Source organism: Lissotriton helveticus, chromosome 5_1 (assembly GCF_964261635.1).
Source record: "Lissotriton helveticus chromosome 5_1, aLisHel1.1, whole genome shotgun sequence".
Lineage (NCBI taxonomy): Eukaryota > Metazoa > Chordata > Amphibia > Caudata > Salamandridae > Lissotriton > Lissotriton helveticus.
Window position 1 is genome coordinate 270,823,049 of NC_136065.1, and position 19,200 is coordinate 270,842,248.

The 19,200-nt window shown below is 44.8% G+C and overlaps 1 protein-coding gene across 2 annotated transcripts in view; it reads left to right on the top strand.

Annotated features, from left to right (window-relative positions):
• Window positions 1-19,200, top strand: part of CDK5RAP2 (CDK5 regulatory subunit associated protein 2) — an 841,564-nt gene that overhangs the window by 405,112 nt on the left and 417,252 nt on the right. For both annotated transcript variants that reach the window (XM_078642183.1, XM_078642184.1), the window contains one exon: window positions 6,412-6,509. In XM_078642183.1, coding sequence (XP_078498309.1) covers window positions 6,412-6,509 — 98 coding nt within the window. The remainder of the gene's footprint in view (window positions 1-6,411; window positions 6,510-19,200) is intronic.

Here is a 19,200-nt window from a genome sequence, read left to right on the forward strand (position 1 = left end):
CCCCTGGTTCAACGATGACCTTAAGAAATCCAAGAAGCTCTGTCGTTCCCTTGAGAAAACTTGGAAAACAGACCCAAACACTATCACCCAAGCCGCCTTCAAAAACACCACCCGCAAACACCACCAACTAATCCGGACAGCCAAGAAATCAGCACTCAAAGACCGACTAGACAACAACGCCCACAACAGCAAGGAACTTTTCAACATCATCAAAGAATTCACCAACCCCACCGCCAACTCTAACGACATCACCCCCTCTCAAGTCCTCTGCGACTCCCTGGCCTCATTCTTTCATGACAAAATCGCCGACATCCATAACAGCTTTGACAACCAACCTGTAAACCAGTCCACTCCACTCACCTCCGAACCGTTACCTCCTCCGAATATCCTTTTCGAATGGAACCCAATCACCACAGAAGAGACCATTCGCCTGATGAACTCCATCCACTCAGGATCCCCTACAGACCCATGTCCCCATCACATCTTCAACAAAGCAGACTCCATTATCGCACCCCATCTCCGAGATGTCATCAACTACTCCCTTAACTCCACCACATTCCCGAAAGCTGGAAACACGCCGAACTCAGCGCCCTTCTGAAGAAACCCACAGCTGACCCCACCGAACTCAAAAACTACCGCCCCATCTCGCTCCTCCCATTCCCTGCCAAAGTCATTGAGAAAGCCATTAACAATCAGCTCGCCGCCTTCCTCGAAACCAACAAATCACTCGACTCCTCACAGTCTGGCTTCCGAGCCAAACACAGCACCGAGACCGCCCTCATCGCAGCAACAGACGACATTCGAACACTACTGGACAACGGAGACTCAGTCGCCCTTATCCTCCTTGACCTCTCCGCAGCCTTCGACACAGTCTGCCATAGCACCCTGATACAACGCCTCAGAAACATTGGAATTCAAGGAAAAGCATTGGACTGGATCATTTCGTTCCTCGCTGGAAGAACTCAGAGAGTCCGCCTCCCCCCTTTTAAGTCAGAGGCCACCGAAGTCATCTGCGGCGTCCCGCAAGGATCATCACTCAGCCCCACCCTCTTCAACGTCTACATCAGCCCCCTCGCAACCATCGCACGTCAACACAACCTCAACATCATCTCCTACGCTGATGACACTCAGCTGATCCTCTCACTCACCAAAGACCCAACCACCGCCAAAACCAACCTACACGAAGGGATGAAAGAAGTAGCCGAGTGGATGAAGCACAGCCGTCTGAAACTGAACTCGGACAAAACGGAAGTCCTCATCTTAGGCTCATCCCCTTCCGCCTGGGACGACTCTTGGTGGCCAATGGCCCTAGGAAAAGCCCCCATACCGACAGACCACGCACGAAACCTGGGCATCATCCTGGACTCCTCACTCTCGATGACCAGACAAGCCAACGCCGTCTCATCTTCATGCTTCAACATCCTACGCATGCTCAAAAAAACATTTCACTGGATCCCCACCGAAACAAGAAAAACGGTCACCCACGTACTGGTTACAAGCCGTCTGGACTACGGAAACACCCTTTACGCCGGTTCCACCGCGAAACTACAGAAAAAACTCCAACGCATCCAAAATGCTTCAGCCAGACTCATACTAGACATCCCCCGCACAGACCACATTTCCGCTCACCTGAAAGACCTTCACTGGCTCCCCGTCAACAAGAGAATAACGTTCCGTCTCCTCACCCACGCACACAAAGCCCTATACGAACTTGGACCTGATTGTCTCAACACGCGCCTTTCCTTTTACACCCCCACCCGCCAGCTGCGTTCGTCCAACCAAGCCCTCGCCGCTGTTCCGCGCATCCACAAAGCCACCATGGGAGGAAGATCCTTCTCCTACTTAGCGGCCAAGACCTGGAATTCCCTTCCCATCCACCTCCGCCTTACTCAAAACCACCTAGCCTTCAGAAAACAACTTAAAACATGGATATTCGATAAGTAAACCTCCCCCCCCTTCCTCAAGCGCCTTGAGACCCTATGGGTATGTAGTGCGCTATATAAATTCTGACTTGACTTGACTTGACACAGCATATTGGAGATGGATAGCTATACACAGCATATTGTTGATGGATAGCTATACACAGCATATTGTAGATGGATAGCTATGCACAGCATATTGTAGCTGGGCAGCTATACACAGCATATTGTAGTTGGATAGCTATAGACAGCATATTGTAGATGGGTAGCTATACACAGCATATTGTAAATGGATAGCTATACACAGCATATTGTAGATGGGTAGCTATACACAGCATATTGTAGATGGATAGCTATACACAGCATATTGTAGATGGGTAGCTATACACAGCATATTGTAGATGGATAGCTATACACAGTATATTGTAGATGGGTAGCTATACACAGCATATTGTAGATGGATGGCTATAGACAGCATATTGTAGATGGGTAGCTATACACAGCATATTGTAGATGGATAGCTATACACAGCATATTGTAGATGGATAGCTATACACAGCATATTGTAGATGGATAGCTATACACAGCATATTGTAGATGGATAGCTATACACAGCATATTGTAGATGGATAGCTATACACAGCATATTGTAGATGGATAGCTATACACAGCATATTGTAGATGGGTAGCTATACACAGCATATTGTTGATGGATAGCTATACACAGCATATTGTAGATGGGTAGCTGTACACAGCATGTTGTATATGAATAGCTATACCCAGCATATTGTTGATGGATAGCTATACACAGCATATTGTTGATGGATAGCTATACACAGCATATTGTAGATGGATAGCTGTACACAGCATGTTGTATATGAATAGCTATACCCAGCATATTGTTGATGGATAGCTATACACAGCATATTGTAGATGGATAGCTATACACAGCATATTGTATATGGGTAGCTATACACAGCATATTGTAGATGGATGGCTATAGACAGCATATTGTAGATGGGTAGCTATACACAGCATATTGTAGATGGATGGCTATATACAGCATATTGTAGATGGGTAGCTATACACAGCATATTGTAGATGGATGGCTATAGACAGCATATTGTAGATTGGTAGCTATACACAGCATATTGTAGATGGGTAGCTATACACAGCATATTGTAGATGGGTAGCTATACACAGCATATTGTAGATGGATGGCTATAGACAGCATATTGTAGATGGGTAGCTATACACAGCATATTGTAGATGGGTAGCTATACACAGCATATTGTAGATGGGTAGCTATACACAGCATATTGTAGATGGATAGCTATACACAGCTTATTGTAGATGGGTAGCTATACACAGCATATTGTAGATGGGTAGCTATACACAGCATATTGTAGATGGATAGCTATACACAGCATATTGTAGATGGGTAGCTATACAAAGCATATTGTAGATGGATAGCTATACACAGCATATTGTAGATGGGTAGCTATACACAGCATATTGTAGATGGGTAGCTATACACAGCATATTGTAGATGGGTAGCTATACACAGCATATTGTAGATGGGTAGCTATACACAGCATATTGTTGATGGATAGCTATACACAGCATATTGTAGTAGGATAGCAATAGACAGCATGTTGTAGGTGGAAAGCTGCAGACCTGCTCTCCTCCACTTACAATCCCTGTGCTCCCTGAAATTGTATTTTGGGTATGAGCCTTTCTGAAAGCAGCATTTAGGGCTAGACGCACTAAGTCGGGCTAATCCAATAGAATATTACGTGCAGCATGACATAGTACACTGAACATGGTAGATGCATCGGGTCCATTAGCGGGGGACAGTAGGAGTACATGGCGGACCGCCTTAGAGGTTTTTGTTCTCTCACTATCCCACCTTCCTGCTTTTTAATTGTAGCTCTTATCTCCCATTCTGTAACAGTGCGCTGCAATCTGATCCAGTTCTGCATCCTAGGTTCCCCTTTTAATTCTGGATGTTTGATATATTTCCTGGCATATCTCAACAAACAGCTATGTGCAATATTTTTATGTAATTTTATGGTCATGTTATGTATTATCTGACATGTTTGTTCAAAAGTCCTTTTAGCTTTGTAGAATATTCTCATTTTATGACTATTTTTAACTTTTATGTGTGTTTACAGTTAAGCGCATCATTTTTTTTATATACTTTTATGGCCTATTGCTTTTTAGGACCGGATCCACTTTTTTTTATTTAATTGAATTTTGGACAGCTATACACATCATATTGTTGATGGATAACTTTACACTGCATATTGTAGATTAACAGCTATACACAGCATTTTGTTGATTGATAGCTGTACACAGCATATTGTAGATGGATAGCGGTACACCCATATTTTAGATGCTATACACAGCATTTTGTTGATTGATAGCTGTACACTGCGTATTTTAGATGCTATTCACAGCATATTGTAGATGACTAGCTATACACAGCATTGTTGATGGATAGCTGTACACAGCATATTGTAGATGGATAACGGTACACACATATTTTAGATGCTATACACAGCATATTGTAGATGAATAGCTGTACACAGCATATTGTAGATGAATAGCTGTACACAGCATATTGTAGATGAATAGCTATGCGCAGCATATTGTAAATGCTATACACAATATATTGTACTTGGATAGCTCAATACAGCATATTGTAGATTGATAGCTTTACACAGCATATTGTAGATGGTTAGTTAAATACAGTTTATTGTAGATAGGTTGCTAATCGCAGCATATCGTAGATCGATAGCTATACACAGAATATTGTAGATCGATAGCTATACATTGCATATTGTAGCTATAAACCGAGTTCTGCTCTTCTGTGCTCTACCGAGGACAAAGACAGCCCGGACTGTGCTCTTGTATCTGTCAGTTGAAACGCCTCGATGTTAAACAACTGTATTGTTGGAAGCTGCCTGTATGATTCAAAATATGTTTGACTGATATGAAGCACCAGTTATAGACTCATTCACGCTTGAAGCCTCTGCTGAGACTTTTTTATTCACCTTCGAACAACAGGGTCTCAAAAAGTGACCTTTTGTACACATTTGAATAAGATCTTGTTGATAATTTTCAATTATGTTTCTATATGTTGAAAAACAATCACAGTTTCATACTCAAAGAAGTGAAAATTAACTAATATTACAGGCAAGTAACTTTTCCATCTGTTAGCCATGTGGACCACCAAGCAGCCTTCAGTCTGCATTGGCCTATATCTGAATACCAGAACCAGTTCAAATGAAAGATCCTCATTGCGCATGGCCCACACTGTTAGTCTCCAAAAAATAATAAGCCTATCTAAAAACATTAAAAGCAATAAGTGGACAGCTGTACACTTCCTCTCAATCTCTGCCAGGAAATCAGTCATCCAAGTACTCTTCACATCAAGGCTGGACTATGCAAATGACCTGTATCTGGGCTTCCCAACTCTGATCAATAGACTTCAGGTGGTCCAGAACACAGCAGCCTGCATTCTTCTTAACCTTCCACCGAGATAGCAGTCCCCCTCCTGCCACCCGCCACCCCCCACCTTCGCGCTCACCACTGGTGTCTAATAAGTAAGAGGATCCTGTTTAAAGTGCTGATCCTAGTCAACAAAGCGCTTCATCACACAGGTGCTGGCTACCTAAGCGTGAAATTAATTTTTAACTCCCCACTTGGAACATGCGATCAGCAACAGCCTTCAGGCTAGGATTCCTAAGATTTGCCACACTGGAGGAGGGGGGCGGGCCTTCTCTTATCTGGGTCCTTTAGCATGGAATAAGCTCACACTTGAGTTACGCTCTGTGGACTCTATCCCACTGTTACAAAAAGGTTGAAAACATTGCTTTTCATACAAGAATAGAGGCCCTGCTAAATCCTGTAAAGCTATCTGTGAGTGGGGAGCCTGGACACTCCTTGAAGTATCTGCGCGCTAGATAAATCTCAGTTCGTTCATTAAGCTAGTTAATGAGCTGCCTCGCGGCCTATTTTTCACTCATAAACAGTTTCTAGCTTTGCCCCTTCAATCCTCATTATGAGTTGCCCGTTTGTGGCTTTGGTAATCCCAGCCATCTGAGACAACTTTATTGCTCAAAACGGTTTTCCAGGGGCATGAAAAGCCAGTCCATTTTGAGTGTAGAAATGGGGAATATTCAAGGAAATCACTTTGAAGGCATCCAATTCTCTAGATTATTCCTCATTCCATATTACTCGTAATCCTGATAATGTCTGTTATAAGAGCATCAACGTTTGTGAGTTTTTCATAATTGAGCCCTAAGGGACAGAGTTTCCTAAGACTTGGAAGTGACAAAGTGTTTGATTTACACAATTTCAAAGTGTCTCCAGGTACTTATCTCCCTACCCACCCTTTTTTCAACTGTAATTAATAATTCATTGTTCACATTCATGAGTATATTCAATTACAGTTTTTGATTTCAAATGTATTTTTTGTTTAACACAGCCCAACATGCAAGCCCAATATGAAGAGCTGGTATTTACCTTAAAATCAGAGCATCATATATATTCTTCATTCAAGGAATCCGTAGAGAAGCCTGGCGGGTGAGTGTTACGTTTTTTATTGCTACAAATCTGTGTCCGATTTTGAGAAGCACTTTTAAGTAGATACTATCAGAAGAGATGATGAAAAAAAAAAACTAGATTGGCATATATATTTGTTTTTTTTTACTGCACATTGTATTTGTTGTGGATTTGTAAGTACCAAACAGAATAAGATGGGTGTATAAGCATATAAAATTAACAAAATCATATGTCGACATCCTTCCTGTGTTATGATGGAAGAGTTTCTGTGGAAGGGGAACAGAACATTTGCCCAGCAAACTAAAGTGATTGGTAACAAAACCAATTGTTTTATTTTCATACAAAAGGAAATATTGCGATAATTGTTGATAAACAAATCTATCCACTGGTGTACCAGTAACAAACAGGCCCATGTAAACTGGGGTAAGCACATCATAATGGCAAGTCGTGTGAGCTGCTTTGGGAAAAGAATAAAAGGATGTAGAAGATGACTGTGTAGTTGTGAATTTTAATGATAAGAGATGGGTGGAATTTGTTTTACGTCATACTAGAGATTTCCCCTCACAGCACATAAAAGCCCTCCCCTTGGGTTACTTTTATCCTACCCCAGCGGGGGGCCTCACGCCCTGCCAGCGCCCTTTTTATGGAATCCCCCTCCTCAGCCTGCCTCATGGCTTCACCCCAACCGCTTTGAGGTACTCATCTGATCTAACAGATGTTGATTGACTATCACCAGAATTACATAACCCAGATAACCCAAGTGAGTTCATAGGGATACATGTGCTACCTAGGTAAACACACTGCCCAATAAGTAGAATAGAAGGAGTTAGTAAGGGGCTACACCACTCGGTCACCAATATAAGCACTTTTCCGTACACACCTATTAGTGATGATAGGCGGTCGACTGTGGTTGATCGAACATGCCCTTCTATTTTATTAGACCTAGGCAGGGGATGGATTGGTTTAAATCCTGCTACACCTAGTGACAGGGAGGAACAAGGAAGAAGGCAGCACAGTATTAGACCTTTGAAAATTATTTCCTGGAATATCGCGGGCATCTCCTCAAAGTTGGAGGATGAGAGTTGGCTAAAATATGTAAAGTCCTTCGATATTTTTAGTATCCAGGAAACATGGGCGAGGGAAAATATTGATATGGATGGTTACCGTTCCCTTAATGTGCATGCAATCGCCTCGCCTGCCGGAAGAGTGAAAGGAGGCTTGGCGACTTTGATCTCTGTAAAGTATGGGTCTATGAATGTTAAATCTGTAGTTAGTTCACCCATTAATCTTGATTTCAAATTTGCTACAAGTAAAAATTCTTTTAATTAACTGGTACTATAATGTCTTTGATTCAAATAGATGTGACATCATTGTAAATCTCAGAGGAAATTGAGAAAACCGTGGGGATGTCGCAACCCTTGTGCATCTATTGGGTCGGAGATTTTGACTGCACTCTGTGTAGGCACAGTGCAGAGAAAGTATGCGGGCTAACAGATATTGAGGGCCAACCCTTAACCCACTTCTTACAAACCCCACAGGGAGAGGCCTTAAATGATATAATCTATTTTAAACAAACAAGGGGACCCGAAGCGTAACTAAGGACCCCGGGTGTCAATTAGTATATAGAACAATGGTCGTTAGGGAACAAGTATAAAGAACAAACAAATGCGTTATAGACCTTAATGGGTATTATAAAGTATCGATGCCCAGCCGGGCAAAGAATTTTAATATGCAGATGAATATAAATTTGAAACAATGAAAGGAAGGACGATACAACGGGACGCAATCCTGCGCCCGATAAGGGAGACAAAAGAACAAGCAAACATTAAGCATACAACAACAAGAAGGACACAGGCAAAAACTAGAGCATTGAAAGCTTGAACTTAGCATACAATGAAAGAAGCTAACGAACATAGTGACCACGTTAATCATACACAATGGAGGACAGTGGCACTATTTAGTATGTCGACGACGTATCGATCCCACGCTCATAAATTAAAGGGATCATCGTCAGGACTAAAAGAATGATTTGCCTGGAAATTAAACACAATGCCTCATAAAATCGAGGGGAGAGTTCCTACGGATGGAATGATTACACGGATGTGGTCATTACTTATGGTCAATTGGCGGAGCGTGCCCGATTGGGCATGTGGCTGCCGGCCGGGTGTATAACGTCGGCGTGATGGCGCATTCACGCCGGCGTTATACACGCGGACGGCAGCCACATGCCCAACCGGGCACGCTCCGCCAATTACTCTTCGAACACAGTGAGACGAACCTTGTCCCATTGCAGCTCATGGTCACTCCATGGTTGACCTTAAGTAATGACCACATCCGTGTAATCATTCCATCCGCATCTGCATATTAAAATTCTTTGCCCGGCTGGGCATCGATACTTTATAGTACCCATTAAGGTCCATAACGCATTTGTTTGTTCTTTATACTTGTTCCCTAAGGACCATTGTTCTATATAATTAAATTATATTATCAGCACAAATGATTTGTGTTTTATGGATACACTGGTTAGTAATCCTGAAACACCCTATCCCACCTATATGGGTAGATGAAAGGGAGTGTTTTTGATTTTATGTTGGTATCTAAAAATTCGGCCTTTTTAGGTAGAGCCTAGAGCATCGCATGCGCTGCTTGCTCGACTTTAGTAAGGGGGTTTTCAAAGTGCTACCCACAAGCTTTTCCTGGCCTTAAGCTTGCGTGCACGCTCGCGTGCACGCGTGCAGCCGCCATCTGCATTTTTTTTATTTCTTCCTCCACATCACTTTCAACCCTAAGCAAATACCTCCTCCCCAGACTTCTTTCATTGGCGTAGCAGGTTGACCTCTCCTCCAACATATTCTGATCGACCGGAGCCCGACACAAGAGACATACCGAGTCCCATAAGTTTTCAGTGTTTAGTTCCGCCTCTCCAGCACTCGTGATCGTAGGTTGGCATCCGTAATAAAGTGATAATAAAACATTGTCCCCCACACACACAATCCCATTTGAGCCTGTTATGTCAGCGGAGGTTTGTGTATGGAGGGTTCCAATATTTTCTTTATTTCGATCGGAAGGATGCACGCATTACAGGCATGCATGTCTGCTCCGTTGTAATTTCTTTCTGTTATTTTTGCACAAGGCTTGGACTGCATTGTGCGCCACACCTCACTTTCAACCCTATGCAAATATCTCCTCCCCAGACTTCTTCCATTGGCGTAGCAGGTTGACCTTTCCTCCCACATATTCTTATCGACCGGAGCCTGACACAAGAGACACGCCGTCCCATAATTTTTCAGTCTTTAGTTCCGCCTCTCCAGCACTGCGTGGTCGTAGTTTGCATCCGTAATTAAGTGATCATAAAACATTGCCCCCCACACACACAATACCAGTTGAGCCTCCACTGTGCCCCACAGTTTATTTAAATCGTCGGTGACTTTTATTAATGGGGTAGATTGAGGCAGGCATTGAGACGGCAAGTGTGTTTGTAAGGAAGGGGATTGGAGGTTGGCTCTTTCTGTACTGTCTGTCTGAATCACTTCCTGCGCGGGGACCATCTGCACAAGCTAATCGGACGTTATCCCTCATCAGAAAACTAAATAGTAAAACTGGTTTAACCTATGCTTGCTGTAATATTAACATTAAATATACAAACCCATTTGATCACAGCAGTGTTAATTACCAGTCAGCTTTGTTTCCGCTTGTTGCTGGAAAAAGGCACACCAGTTTTTCTGCGGTGTTTCTTTTAAAATGCATCATTTCTACATCGTGAAAGAGTAGCCAGTTTCAAAAGCTTCCTCAAAACTTTGCAGTATCATTTGTATAAGCATATCAGATCAGAACGCTAGGTATGTAAATGTTTTATTTCCTGTAAGAACAGCGGATAAGCTTCCTGTCCAGCATACAGCATAAATTAGAATAGTTCCTATTTTCCATATAATGAATTGAAAAGTGCATGCAGCACTGCCCTCTCCCCGTGGACACGAACAGCAGCAGCTTTTGTAATCTGGAGCATAACCCATTTGTATCATTTGGCTGTTCCTTCGTGTGATTGGTTCCACTGATTTAACGATCTAATATAAAATACAGGGCTGCTTCAGAGCCAATTTAGACGTCAGCTGCGATGAGCAAAGAAAATAATATTCTAGAGTTCTTGCCTCTTTGTTCCCCACCATCTCCCGGTTAAACATTAATGGCAGTTTTAGATAACAATTGTATTAAAGTGACCAGGTCAGCTTCCTGTCGGGCAGGCTGCCTGGTTGCTGTACTTTTTCATGTATTGGATCTGTGCATTATATAGCAAATCGGTCACACCTGTTTTCTATGTTTTTTAGGGCTTGTGCATATGGGTTTCTCCGTATGTTTGCACCAGTAGAAGTGCTTTCTCCAAGAAGATGCCAGGGATTTAAATAACGTTGACCCTCAGATCACCCCTTTGTCTCAAACCTGATTTCCTGTGCAGTGAGGCTAATTGCAATCTTCAAGTTCCCAGCATAGATTATGAAACAGCTCTGTGTGTTGTCGAAGGTGTAGGGACTTTTTTTTCTGTTCAACTGCCTCTATTTAACTATCTTGATAGAAAACGACCAGCAGATGTCATAGCCAATAGGTCTCACCTTTGGGACCTTATAAGTGTTTAGCCATGCGCCAGTTGATGTTGTTGCATCAAGGATATTGTACTGCATAACTAAATACTTTTAAGGTTCCAAAGGTGAGGCCTATTGGCTATGCCAATGCTTTTTAGGTCTCGCCTGTCGATGCGCATGCGCATCGAGCAAGGCGAGAGTATTGCGACTTATCTACTCTTTATCCACACTGCAAGGAATCGTGGCGATTCCTTGCAGTGCCCGTGACTTTTAAGCTCAATGCGCATGCGCATTGAGCTTAAAAGCGCGTGCACGTCCGTCTTTGTTTACCCGCTCCGCCCCCTCCCCTTCCCGCCGTGTCGCATTTCTCCTCCCCCCTCCCCTCTCTTCCCTCCGGCTTGTTTGTTTATTTGACCCGCTCCGCCCCCTCCCCTTCCCGCCGTGTCGCATTTCTCCTCCCCCATCCCCTCTCTTCCCTCCGGCTTGTTTGTTTATTTGACCCGCTCCGCCCCCTCCCCTTCCCGCCGTGTCGCATTTCTCCTCCCCCCTCCCCTCTCTTCCCTCCGTTTTGTTAAAGTCCGTCGCTATGCTACTTGCCCTATCCAAATGGCTCTGAAGTGCCAGACAGCGGAACAACTTGAATTAGTCACTGACAAAGTCGATAGGTCGCTACCATGTTCCTTCAAAGAAGTTTTTGCGTGCTTTGCATGTACGTGTGATTCACAAGAGAAATCGGGGCTCGACGGTGCCTAGTTTGCACAAGTCTGCCTCCCGCTGTGGGTCGGCCCGATGAGAAGAGCTGCGCTGATTGGCAAAGTGTCCCCTCTACATTGTTAGTTGAGCCGGAGCTGTTGCGACTCAAGGTAGGAATCTGTGTGCAGCGAACTCTTATGTTTTACTACTTCGGACTGCTGATGCTTATTCTTGGGAATGTCGCACGGCGCATGCAATCTCCATAAGGTTTGGTGCTTTGAAAACTGGTGCCGAATTCCACTTTCATTCTCAGTTGCACTAAAATAGCCTTGCAGATGATGGTCACTTTTCATCTCAAACGTTTTAATGTCCTTCTATGGTTATACATATGTCTGAAAGCTCTGTTGAACTGCCAGTGCCCTTTTGCTTTTATTCTATAATTGCAATGCTTTTTAATTAACACGCCAATAAAGATGTGACACATGAAATTGTTTATGAAAAACAGCCACAGAGCACACGCTAAAAGCTGAGGCAGGCTAGGTTCAAAGTGTTTCCCCAGCAGGGCTTTAAGTGAGATGAAAACACAGGGGTGGTGGTCTCACAGAGGGCCATGGCCAAAGTAATTAAGTGCGTTGCTTAAACACACCTAAGCTAAAAATCTGTGCTTAGCATAGTGTTCCGCCCGACATGTATTTTGCAGCAATTATGGCTTGTTTTTTTTACTTGCCATTGTTTTTTAATGCGGTATTAGATCTCTCAGATTTGGGTTAGGTTGCTTCTTTTACGAGGCACGCGTCCTGCATCCAGTGGTGGTGGCTTCTCTGTTGCACTTCTTGGATGACATCACTGTCTGGCGCCGCTCACTTATTTCCTGGAAATAGAAACGTACTTTCTGCGGAGAGGCAGGACGTGCCCCTGTAAACGGCGATCCAGCATTTCTATCAGATGTGCAACGTAAAACCTGACCAAGGCGAATGGAGGCTCTTTTGGGGGAAATTAGGGCAGAAAGATTTCATTTTTCCAGACTTTTATTTTTCAAGTTCGCCTGACTTCACATTCCTGGATTGCAGTCGCCGAAACAAAGCGGCCAGCTCTTCTTCCCTGAAGCGAATCCTTCTGGCGCTCAACACTGCCGCTGACGTGCTTTCAAAGGGGCGTTTAAGAATGACCCGACAGGGAGCTTGCTCGGATCGTTCCTTTGTTCCCCAATACGGAAGATGGGATGCAGCGACCCTCAACCCCTCACTCACCCTCAACCCCTCACCCTCAACCCCTCATCCTCAACCCCTCATCCTCAACCCCTCACCCTCACCCTCACTCACCCTCACCCTCACTCACCCTCACTCACCCTCAACCCCTCACCCTCACTCACCCTCACCCACCCTCACCCTCACTCACCCTCAACACCTCACCCTCACTCACCCTCAACCCCTCACCCTCAACCCCTCACTCACCCTCAACCCCTCACCCTCACTCACCCTCAACCCCTCACCCTCACTCACCCTCAACCCCTCACCCTCACTCACCCTCAACCCCTCACCCTCAACCCCTCACCCTCAACCCCTCACCCTCACTCACCCTCAACCCCTCACCCTCACTCACCCTCGACCCCTCCCCCTCGACCCCTCACCCTCAACCCCTCACCCTCCCTCACTCACCCTCACTCACCCTCACTCACCCTCACCCTCACTCACCCTCACCCTCACTCACCCTCACCCTCACTCACCCTCAACCCCTCACCCTCACTCACCCTCACTCACCCTCAACCCCTCACCCTCACTCACCCTCACTCACCCTCACCCACCCTCAACCCCTCACCCTCACTCACCCTCAACCCCTCACCCTCACTCACCCTCACCCTCACTCACCCTCACCCTCACTCACCCTCAACCCCTCACCCTCACTAACACTGAAACCCTCAATCACCCTCACTCTTATTCTCACTCACACTCTACACCTCAGCCTCACCCTCACTCACTCACCCTCAACACCTCACCCTCACCCCCTCAACCCCTCACCCCCTCACCCTCACTCGCCCTCACCCTCAACCCCTCACCCTCAACCCCTCACCCCCTCACCCTCAACTCCTCACCCTCAACACCTCACCCTCACTCACTCTCAACCCCTCAACCTCACTCACTCACCCTCAACACCTCACCCTCACTCACTCACACTCACTCACCCTCAACCCCTCACCCTCAACACCTCACCCTCAACACCTCACCCTCAACACCTCACCCTCAACACCTCACGCTCAACACCTCACGCTCAACACCTCACGCTCAACCCCTCACCCTCAACCCCTCACCCTCAACCCCTCACCCTCAACCCCTCACCCTCACTCACCCTCACTCACCCTCACTCACCCTCACTCACCCTCACTCACCCTCACTCACCCTCACTCACACTCACTCACCCTCACTCACCCTCACTCACCCTCACTCACCCTCACTCACCCTCACTCACCCTCACTCACCCTCAACCCCTCACTCACCCTCACTCATCATCACTCACCCTCAACCCCTCACCCTCACCCACCCTCAACACCTCACCCTAACTCACAATCACCCTCACTCACCCTCACCCTCACTCACTCTCACTCTCACTCACCCTCAACCCCTCACTCACCCTCAACCCCTCACTCACCCTCACCCTCACTCACCCTCAACACCTCACCCTCACACAGTGCAATAGGTCTCAGAGGATTTTTAGTTAAAGCTTTTACAATTGTTTATGGCTTTTTTGATTTGTAATTCTTTAGCATTGGCTACAAGAAATAAAAATGCTAAAGATTTACAACAAAAAACCCATAAACAATTCTAAAAGCACTAACTCTAATGCTGCGAGACCTATTGCATTTCCAATGCTTGTTGGTAGATGGTTTCGAGGTAGAGCCAAACAAGGCTAGCGACCACAATCCTCTCATTGCCTCTTTTCATGTAGTTGCTCAAGAAAAGGAAGGAATCATATTGAGGAGAAATGGTTAAGGCAAATTTAGATAAGATCTTGAAATGCCTTGAGCTAAGATCTTGAAATACCTTGAGCATGATCCCCCCTCCTGCCCCCCCCCCGCCCCCTGATTTGGTTGTACATGGAGTCCAGGAAATTTGTAGAGATGTAGCAAATAATTTGACGAGCTCGCTGGCACCAAGGGAACCAAATGGCACCAAATGGTTTGATGCTAAGTGTACAAGGGCCCAAAAGGACCTAAAGAAGGCTCTGCATACCAGCCCACGAGATGGAACTCTTATTAGGAATGCAAGGCAGTCCTATAACTTTTTAGTCGCACAGAGGAAACAGGACCTAAGAAACAAAAGGCTTGGGAGGACTTAGAGAGAGCAGGTGCACTAAGGGACTCTAAAAGTTTTTGAGAGATAATAATCTGCCCCTATTCTCTGAGGACTCAAGGGCTATGGATATTTTAATACCAGGTGATATGTGGGAATCCCATTATACTAAAATATTTAACCCGAATGGCATTACTAATCTGGAAAAAAGTCAGGAGGTCCCATTTAACAAGTTATCTGCTGAACTTCTGAGCACCTCACTCCTTGTGGACGAGGTGGAGGAGGCCCTCAAAAAACGCATACCCTTAAAAGCCCCAGGCCCGGATGGGGTGCCTCTCGATTTATTTAAGAGTAACTCTCAACTTTGGGTAACCTTTCTGACTAATGTCTTCAGAGCCGTAATAACTGGCCCAATCCTATTATCGTGGAAAGAGGCCATAGTGGTCCCTGTGTATAAAAAGGGAAAGAAGGAAGATCCTGCCTGTTATAGGCCCATTTCTTTAATTGACGCCACGGTCAAGGTGTTGGGGAGGGTGATCTTGGCGCGCCTTGAGACATGGGCAGACACTGAAGGAATATTATCCCTAACCCAATTTAGATTTCGACGAGGCATGGGGACAAATGAACAGTCCCTAAACCTTGCACTGATCATGGGCAAGTACATGAAGGCAAGGAAGGAGTCCTTACACCTTGTCTTCATGGACTTGTGCAGTGCTTTTGACACTGTCAATAGGGGTAAACTGTGGGCCATGATGGGGGCCATGGGCTTTGAGGAACCCCTGGTCACTTTATTACGTAGGATGCATGCATCCACCACGGTGTATATACGGTATGGTCCATGGGGCAAAAGAATGGGCTCATAGTCTTCACGGAGGGAGTACGTCATGGATGTATGTTAGCCCCCTTTCTCTTCCTCTTGTACACTAACGGCCTTGAATCTGCCCTGAAAGACCAGGAGTTAGATCTGCCAAGAATAGGGGGGAAGCCAATCCCGCTGTTGTCATATGCGGATGACACAGTTTTAATGACCTTAACTGCTAACAGCCTACTGAAGTCACTGAATATTTTTTAAGAATTTATGTCAGCTTTGGACCTAAAGGTACATTTTAATAAATCTTATATTATGGTCTGTGGCCCTAATCAGACCAAATCAAGAAAGTTTATGGTAAACGATAAGAAAATTGACAAGGTTTAAAATTGTAACTATTTGGGTAATGTTTTTAATGATAAATTGAATTGGGAACAGCTCATTACATCCAGGGTGCAGAACACCAGCCATGCAGTGTAGGGCCTCTTCCGCTTTGCGAGTAAATTGACCCAATAGTCGGTAGTGGTATTAATAACTTTATACAGATCAAAATGTTTGTCTATTGCCACTTATGGGGCAGGAGTATGGGGATACTACAAAAGCTCAAAACCCCAAATATTAGATAATAAGTTCCTAAGGAGACTACTGATGATTCCCCAAAGTGCACCTTCAGTATTCTGTCACTCTGAGGTGGGGGTTGACTTCATTGCGGATCGGATTAGCATTGCCCCTCTAATCCTCTGGGCAAAAGTTTGGCTGTCGGAAGATTTAATGTTAACAAAAGAGATTGTCAGGGAATGCATGATGTTGGATAATGCTGAGGCGATCCCATGGCTCAGTCATGTAAAGGGAAAATTCAGATAAATAGGCCTTGGGCATTGCTATGACAATCCAGATAATATAGACCCAAACGCGAAACAAATCGTTAAAAATGCATATCGTAATGAGCATGATAAACACCGGAGGATAGTAGGGCTGCAACCCAATATCAACCAGCGCTCTTTCTATCCCCAATTTTACCTGTCTTTTACCATCAACGCACATTTTTAGATTTTTTCTGACCAGATTTCGGCTTTGCACTTTTTAATGGCCTTCCCTAAGCAGGCTGGTTGGTGCAATAACCTCTCTTCCTGCCTGTGTAATAATTCAACAAAGCAAAGCACCATGCACCTTATTCTATTTTGTGCACTTTATAGGGAACCAAGGGCCCGGTTCCTTATTCCTTTTTTAAAAAAAAGCTTGTCCGCGCAACTATCAGGAGGGTTTTAATCTTTTACTATCGAATGAAGCAGTTTTGTATTTTAATGATTTTATGAGAAATTGTGGTTTATTTGAGTGAAATGACATCTTATTGTATTAATTCAAGACAAAATATTTGCATATATTGTTTATGAATGTCTTACTTTTATGGTTTATTTAAACCAAATAAAGTTATTTGACTGACTGTTGATTACGTATGTATGTGGTTACATGGATGGTCATTTTGAGTGTCAGTGTGTGAATAGGTGAAAGGAAGGGTTGTTGGATATAGAAATTGCTTTTAAAAATAATTTGTTGAGGCAGAATACAGATAGAATAGCGTAATATGACACAATAATTGGAGCAATTGAAAAACAATGTAATTTCACTGTCCTAACCCTAGTACAAGCATTACAAAATGACAACCTACCTAATGCCGTACAACAGCAATCCCATTTATTTAACCACCACTTTGTTAACCTGATCCATAGATATCACTTACTGGCGGTTGCCAGTAGGTAGTTATAGTTAGGATGTAGTTTCCCTAGGAAGAGCGTTTTTTGTTTTATCAGTAACTTTTACGTCGTTTGGCGAATCTTCGCAAAATCTGGAAAACTAGTTCACCCCTCACTTCAGCTGCTGTCTTAAAAGTTTTGGGGTGATCCGACAAGCGGGGGCCGAGAAAAAGAGGGGGTCCCATAACACGTTTTCCCCACGATAATTTCCATAGGAAATATTAAAGAAGACTACTGCTTGAACTACTGGAATTCCACCTAATCTGGCAGAAAGGAACCTGTATTGGCAAGATGGCCGCGAATGGAGGAACTTGCCGGAGGAGCTCCAGGTTTGGTGGATTCAAATAGTTATAATAATCCCCGTTTAAACCAGCTCTCCGCACACTCCGAGCACCGGCCATACAATTTGTACAACCTGCACAACTTGCCCCAGGACCTTGATGCGCGCTGCTTCAAATGAAGGGACTCCGGTACGAGACATATCTTACCGGTCAGAGCGGTGTCCTGAGTCCACTCCCGTCATCGGACTCGCAATCGGACCCTCTGGAGGACCGTCGCCCCCGCAACAGAGTGCCGCACACGGACGCTGCCGGCATCTCACATCAGAACAACACCGTCCATCGAATCGCCGTGGATCCCACCGCAACATAGAGACCTCCGGCAACCCACGAATACTTGGAGGGCTCCCCGGAGACGTTGGTGCCACAGCGTAATATAATTAAAGGAAACGGCGACGTCTCGGCACCAGCCTGAAGAGAGGGGTAACTCGCCGGGTGCCTAGATAAGAAGTTAAACAACGAAGCTTAATTGCAGCCTGCCTGACCTTAAAATGGCGACCGCTGCCGACGATCTGAACGAACTATTACAGACAGTGTTCAGATCTCAGTGCTCAGATCTCCTACAACAAAGTTGCTTAGCCTTTTTCCCTACAATTGTACAAAGTAATGTTAATGCCAGCTCTTATTGCCCCAGTTTAACCAGGATTGCTCCTTCTCAAATCCCCAACACATCTCCAAAATGGTAGCAATCTGGGAAAGGGCAATAGAAAGAGGACTAAGCAAGTAGAAACTAACAAGGTCCTACAGCCATTTGGATCAACTTAGATCACCAAGACGGCAGCCATCTTGGAACGACTCAACATAACTGCAATTTCAAGGCAAAATACCATGGAATAGTACTTTTGCAATTCGCCCAAACCAATAATTTTATAAGTAAATTAAATCTAATCTTGAGGAAGACCGACAGGTAAAACAGCAAAACCTGCACACATCAGGAGACAACTAAGATACACATAAATACTGATTTCTAAAATGGCCGCCAAGTAGGAGCTCAGTCTAGGAGCTCCCTAGTTTGAGGATCACCAACTTGGTGTAAATCCTCTGATAAACCCGCCATCCACCCCACATCATCAGATATCCATGGAAGAACTACTACGACAGCAGATTTGCAGTTTTTGAAAACGCTTACCTGCACTGGGGACCGCCGCTGGAAGACCAGACCTGTGATACCGAATTCCCCCTCCGCTCCTTCAGTCGCCCACGGGAGCTATACCTTGAGGGGGATCGCAGAATTCTTTTTCATCATTCATCGTCA